This window comes from Vulpes vulpes, chromosome 11, assembly GCF_048418805.1.
Source record: "Vulpes vulpes isolate BD-2025 chromosome 11, VulVul3, whole genome shotgun sequence".
Taxonomy (NCBI): domain Eukaryota; kingdom Metazoa; phylum Chordata; class Mammalia; order Carnivora; family Canidae; genus Vulpes; species Vulpes vulpes.
The window spans coordinates 43,974,573-43,981,620 of record NC_132790.1 but is presented as its reverse complement, the minus strand read 5'-3'; the positions used below and the strand labels follow the sequence as shown (position 1 = coordinate 43,981,620).

The following is a 7,048-nucleotide window of genomic DNA, read 5'->3' as shown; positions in this document are numbered from 1 at the left end:
TTCCAGCTTATGCTCTCTGTCACTATCTCTGTCTTTGTCTCTCTCTCTCTCTCTCAAATCCATAAATAAAATCTTTAAAAAAATTATTTACTCTGTTTCCTTGTTTCCTGGAAATGTGGCTCAGATCAAGTCATTCAACTGAGAATTTTTAGCTTTTCAGGAAAATGACCTCTATATTTTCTGATTTAAAAAATTAATTTCTAGTTTTTTTGGTTTTGTTTTCTATTTCAGAGAGAGAGAGAGAGCACACAAAAGGAGTGCAGAGGGAATGGGAAAGAACAGTCAAGCAGACTCCCCATACCTAGAGCAGAGCTGGAAGCTGCCCAATCCCAGGACCCAGAGATCATCACCTGGGAGGAAACCAAGAGTCAGACAACCAGTTAACTGAGCCACCCAGGTACCCCCAATTTCTAGTATTATTGCATGATAATCACTAAGGGTTTTTTTCTTTGTTTTTTGATGCTTTATTGAAGGCTTTTTTTTTACCCTAATATATTGTCAATTTTTGTGATTGATCCACTGGTACTCGATGAAAGTGAGTGTTCTCTATCACCAGATACATAAGTTCTGCCTATTTTAATGCTGTTTGAGTTTTTGACACTCTTAAGTTTGTCCATTTTTTTTCTGTCTTGCACCAAGTAAGGTAAAAGGGTTTCCAAAAACCCAGTTCCGGTGTGTGTTCCCGTTTCCCAACAGCAGGCTGTCTGAAAACCAACTCAGTTCTGAAACTCTACCTGATGATAGCATCAGGTCCCATAAGTTAAAGGGTCAAGACTGCTGCATCTCCTCCCCCCATCCTGCCACTGTCTCCCCTCCTCCGCCCCTTCGAACATTCCTGTGCTTCTGACCAACTAGCTATAAATGAGGTTCCCTCCACTCCTTTTGATTTGATTACTTTGCTAGAAAGGCTCACAGAACTCAGCAACCTTTCACTTACTAGGTCACCAGTTTTTTTTATAAAACAATATGACTCAGGAACAGCTGCGTGGGAAAGATGCAGAGGGCAAGGTATAAGGAAGGGGTGCAGAGCTTTTTCTCCAGGGGCACCACTCTCCCAGAACCCCAATGTATTCACCAACTCGGAAGCTCTCCAAACCCAGTCCTTTGGGGCTTTTAAGGAGGCTTCATTACCTAGGCCTGATTGTTTCAATCATTGGCCATTGGCTATTTATCCAACCTCTGGCCTCTCATGCCTGCCTGGAGGTCAAGGAGTTGGGATTGGAAGTTCCAACCCTCTAATCACGTGGTTGGTTTCTCTGGTTAGTCACATTTAGGTGACTAGGGCATTCCAAAAACCACAGCATTAACATAAGACACCTTTATCATTCGTATTTCTTAGGCGATCCCAAGGGCTTTAGAGCCTGATGCCCAAAACAGGGATGAAGACCAAATGTGTATTTCATATTATAAATCAGAGTATCACAAGGGCGCCTGAGTGGCCCAGTCAGTTAAGCATCTGCCTTCGGCTCAGGTCATAATCCCTGGGGTCCTGGGATCAAGTCCCAAAGTTAGGCTCCCTGCTCAGCAGGTTGTCCTTCTCCCTCTCCCTCTGCCAGTCCCCTGCTTGTGCTCTCTCTCTCTCTCTCAAATACATAAATAAAATATAAATAAATAAATAAATAAACAGTATCATATAAGGTGACAGATTCTCCTATTTTGATGTGTTCTTTCAACTTGTTTCATCTAGTGTTTTAAATCTGCTTTTCATCCAAAAAGTAATTTATACTTTGTCAAAGTTGCATAGATATTCATAACTGCTGTATTTTCTTACCTTTTTTTTTTTAAAGATGCTATGTATTTATGTGAGAGAGAGAGTACACATGAGCGGGGGGAGGGGCTAGGGCGAGGGTCAAGTAGACTCCCTGCTGAGCCAGGAGTTCAATTCAGGCCTGAATCCCAGGACCTTGGATCATGACCCGGGCCAAAGGCAGATGCTTAACTGACTGAGCCACCCAGGCACCCTGACTGCTATATTTTCATGGTGAAATTTAGCCACTGACATTATAAAAAGCCTTTCCATGTGTCTTTTAGCCTTGATTCTAGATTGTCTGATATTAAAACCCATGACTGCTGCTTTCTGTTTGTATTTTGTTTTGCATAGTTCTGCTTATTCTTTTAACTATACTTAATCTCCGTTTCAGACTTTCAAAAGAAAAACTGAGACATAGTAAAATTTTTAAGGGTTTATTTGAGCAAAAATCAATTCAAATCAGGCAGCATCCAAACAAGCAGATAGAAAAGAGCTCCAAAATGAAAGATTTTCATAGGCAGAAGGGGACAGGAACAAGAAAGTTATACTAGGCAAAAAATTGGGTTGGGACAGGAACCCTGTCCTTTAGAGGATGGGAGAAGTCTAGCAGGTGGATAACCTAACGAGTACTGGTCAGGCGATTCCCGATTATCTGGTTTAAGCCTCTATTTCTGAGAAAGTTGAAACTCTACTTAGTCTCTGCTTCGTGACATGGGGCTTAGCTTAAGACACTATTTTGGAACTGTTTTAAACTGTGTCTTGTTTTTAACAAGGTATCTCATATAAAATCCTGATTTAAAAAACATATTTGAAAGATTTTAACCTTTCTTTTTGCCTTGCAGGTACACACTATAGGCAACAACTTTAATAAGGATCATGGGCAAGATCTTCAATAGCCATGAGCTCAAAGGCTAAAGCTCTTCTATCAGGGCTGAACACATCATAGGGTTCAAAGATGGAAACTGCCTGGGGCTTTAATTCCAGAGGATCACAATCAGGGATGCAAGGGCTGCTGGCGACTGGAGCTGGGGTCAGATCCATAGAGGCATAATTGTGGTCCATCATGACAATCTCAGAGAGGTTCACAGGGGCCCTGCCGTAGCCCCCAGCATGCCTGGGGAATCTCAGCATCCCAGCAACTGCAGGAGGAGCCAGTGGAACACTGTCGGAGAAGTTAACTGTAATTCTGTCCAGGGATAGCAGGCACGGGCCAGGGTGCATCGGATTATCAGGATCCAACGGGGGCCCTAAAGGCTGAAGATCAGGGGCACAACAGCACCCAGAAGCCTCAGCATAAACCGGGAATCCCGGACTCAGTGGTGCAGGGCTGTCCATCCAGCCTCCACCCACAGGCGGGGGCTGAGCCTCCGAGGGCCGAGCTGCATGCCCGGTTCCCACCGAGAGGCGCCTCTTGGCCTGGGCCTGGGTGCCAGATCCCTGAGCCCCCTGCTCCCGGGGACGACGACCAGGACCACACCTACCAGTCGAGGGCTGCAGATCTGGGGCAGAGGGAGTGAGGGTCGGTGGCCGGGTGGGGCCGGGCCCCCGGGAGCTGCGGCCGGCAACAGCGCCAGCCCGGCCATCAGAGGAGCAGCTCTGGGTGGGCGAGGGGCGCGGAGAGGCCGGGCGCAGAGGGGTGCGGCGGCGGGTGCCCTGACCTGCCGCCACGGGTCGGGGGGCACGCGGGGCGCGGCGCGGTGGGAGGTGCCTCAGGCCCAGCGCGGCCCTCCCGGGGGCTCGCACCCCCCTCCAGGCGCTCAGCTCCCGGCTGTCCGGGGCCGTGGGCTCCGTGTGGTCCACAGCAGCCCGGTCCTGCCCGCGCTTCCACAGCTCATAGCGCTCAGGTTGCAGGATGCGCACGAAGGCGTCCATGGAGAAGGTGACCCTGGCCTCCCCGCAGCTGCACTGAGAGGCCACTTTGCCGTAGTCGATCCAGCGCGGGGTGGCGAAGTTGATGGCCTCTGCGCAGTTGAAGCCGTGGTTGAAGCCAGAGTGGTAGCCATAAGGAAACGTCACCATGAACTCGCCGGCCTCCTGGGTGATCCGATTGACGGGGATCCCGTTGTCCCTGAGGACCGTGGGCGAGATGAGAGCCACCTTGTGCCTCAGGAAGGCCTCGCAGGTGCGGGCACTGCCCGGGAAGAGCTCCCTGGCCAGGCGTTCCAGGCGCCGGCCGTGCTCGGGGGGCACCGCGTACCAAGTCTTGGGCTGCCCGAAGTGCAGGTAGTTGATGCTGTACAGGTCCATGTCCTCCGTGTGCCAGGCGAAGGTGGTTTTCCACATGCCGAAGTACAGGTAGGGGGTGTTGACGCCCTCGATGACCACGCCGCACTCCTGCTCCAGCAGGTCTTGAATGGTTCCCAGGTGCCCAAGGTTCCACTCCTTCGTGTTTTCATCAAACAAGGAGCCGCTGATGTCAGCACCATAGATCGGGGAATCATAGAGGCGGGTTTTCCAGTATTTTCGCTCCAAATCCTCAAAATCCAGGTGTGGTGGAGTCCAATATTTTATGCTGTTTGCCAGTTGGCGATACTCCCCCACTGTGGTGGCTCTCTTCTTCTTATGGTATTGAGTAAACACACCTGCCTGCCCGGAGACCACCTGCTGGAGGGGAGTTGCTATTAAGATGTCACTGATATCATCGTAGGTCTGTCTGGCTTTCCATTCCTTGGGTGGAATCACCTTGGCGAGGCCTGCTCGGTGTGCACCTTGGGACTCCATGTAAGCAATATATTTGTTGAAGTCTTTAAATTCTTGCATGGTTGGGTGGAAGGTCATAACTGTAAAGCCTGGGTTCTGAGTACCATAGTGCTTGGACTTCATGTCTGCAGAATAAGCATGAAAAGCACAAGAATACCTGAAACCAATATAACACTGACTGTTAATTAAACTTCAATTTAAAAAAATAATATTTCTCAACTTCTCTTTTAAGAAAGAAAGAAAAAAGAAAGAAAAAGAATGAAGAAAGAAGAAAGAAAGAAAGAAAGAAAGAAAGAAAGAAAGAAAGAAAGAAAGAAAGAAAGAGTGCCTGGATGGCTCAGCTGGTTAAGTGTCTACCTTTGGCTCAGATCATGATCCCATGGTCCTGAGATGGAGCCCTGTGTCCAGCTCCCTGCTCAGGGGGGAAGCCTGCTTCTCCCTCTGCCTGTGCCCCTCTACCTCCTACTCATGTTCTCTCTCTTTCTCTCAAGTAAATAAATAAAATCTTAAAAAACAAATAAATAAAACTGGATTTACTATCATCCCCCTTCCCCACTTCCAAAAAAAAAAAAAAAAAAAAAAGAGTGATACACACACACACACACACACACACACACAAGGGAATATCATTTACTCATGAGAAAGATGAAAATCTATGGAAATCCTATTATTTGGGACCACAGAGACCTTGAGAACATCATGATAAGTGAGATAAGCCAGATTGAGAAAGACAAATACTGCATGGTATCACTTATATATTAATCTTAATTTTTTTTTTTTTTTTAAGTCGAGACTTACAGAAACAGTGGGGAAAGTGGTTGGGATGGCCTGGGGACTGAGGGTCATAGGGAAAGGTTGGTAAAAGGCTACAAAATTTCAGCTATAAGATGAATAAGTTCTGAGAGGATCTATGGTAAAACATGGTGACTATCCTTGATAAAACTGTGCTAATTGAAGTTTTATGGGAGTAGAACTTAAATGTTCTCACTGAAATATAAAAAATAAAAAGTTAATACATGAGATGATTGTTGTATTAATTACCTAGATGGGGGAATCATTTTACAATGTGTACATCCAACAAATCACCACAATGTTCACTTTCAAAATTTTACAATTCTTTAATGTCAGTGATACCTTAGTAAAGTTAAAATAAAAAAAAAAAAAGAATTTAGGGCAAATCATAAGACAGAAAAGGAACAACATCTAACTGAACTAAGAGAAAAATTAAGCAAGTTTGTAAATCATTGAGTGAAGCACTTAACTCAAACTGGATGAATTAACCTCAAAGGTAAATTAAGGAAAGGAAAACAAAGATATAAACTAAAATAATTGCAAACGAAATATAACACCCAACAGAAATGATTACTGAAACCAAAACTTAATCCCTTTTTTAAAAAGATTTGATTTATTTATTTGACAGAGAGAGAGCACATGGAGGTAGAGGGAGAAGCAGGCTTCCCGCTGAGTAGGGAACCCAAGGCAGGGCTTGATCCCAGGACTCTGGAATCACTGATCTGAGCCAAAGGCGGAAGACACCCAACTGACAGGCCACCCAGGTGCCCTGCAAAACCTGATTCTTATAAAAGACCATTAGAAGTGAAAAGACAGGGGTGCCTGGGTGGCACAGTCAGTTAAGTGTCAGACTCTTGGTTTCAGCTCAGGTCATGATCTCAAGATTCAGAAATTGAGCCCTGCCTCCCACCTCTCACTCAGCATCAGCTTCCCACTCAGCACCAAGTCTGATTAAGATTCTCTCTCCCTCCCCTTCCACCCTTCCCAACCCCACACTTAGTCTCTCTCCCCAAAAAATATAGAAATAAAATCTTTAAAAAAAAATGAGAAGACTTAGGCATGAAAAACACAAATAGACCACATTATGATCAAATAGGAGATATAGCTAAACATCTAGCAGAGAATTTTTTAAATTATAATTGAATTTTATAAATAACTTGGTGTTACTAATTTTGAAAACTAAAGTGGACAATTTTCTCAAAGTACAAATATCCCTAAGTGGTCCAAGGAAAAAAGGAGAATACTTATATATACTAATAAACTTAATAGAATATAATATCTGTTTAAGTATGACCCATAAAAACCTAAAATATCATTTTATAAGTGGACTCTCTATACAAACTTTTCTAGGGTATGATATTCAGTTTCTTTTCTTTAAGATTTTTTTTCACTTATTTATTTGACAGAGAGAGAGCACAAGCAAGGGGAGCAGCAGAGGGAGGAGAAGCAGGCCCCCCACCCAGCAGGGACCCCAAGTCGGGGCTCGATCCCAGGACCCTGGGATCATGACCCAAGCTGAAGCCAGACACTTAACTGACTGAGCCACCCAGGTGCCCCGCAGTCTGTTTACTGAGGCTACAAGCATAACCTTGAAACTAAACCCAGAAGGGCCAGTACTGGATAAAAACTCTATAGGGTCAGCGTTAGCTACGGGAAAAGTTGCACAAACCTAAGATAAAATTTTATCAAATTTTTACCACAACAGGGCATTGAAAGAATGACATGTCATGATAAATTATTGCAAGGACGGTTTGAAAACTAGCATTGTTGGGACACCTGAGTGGCTCAGTTGGTTAAGCAACAGAC

The 7,048-nt window shown here is 45.2% G+C and overlaps 1 protein-coding gene across 1 annotated transcript; it reads right to left on the bottom strand.

Moving 5' to 3' along the window:
- Positions 1–2,614: 2,614 nt before the first annotated feature.
- LOC112915836 (lysine-specific demethylase 4D) lies at positions 2,615–4,573 on the bottom strand. Its single transcript, XM_025993325.2, has one exon. The coding sequence runs from the start codon at positions 4,571–4,573 to the stop codon at positions 2,615–2,617; it is 1,959 nt and encodes a 652-aa protein (XP_025849110.2).
- Between the last annotated feature and the right edge of the window lie 2,475 nt (positions 4,574–7,048).

Coding starts and splice junctions, on each gene's coding strand:
- LOC112915836 (XM_025993325.2), bottom strand. CDS start 4,573: ATGAAGTCCAAGCACTATGGTACTCAGAACCCAGGCTTTACAGTTATG.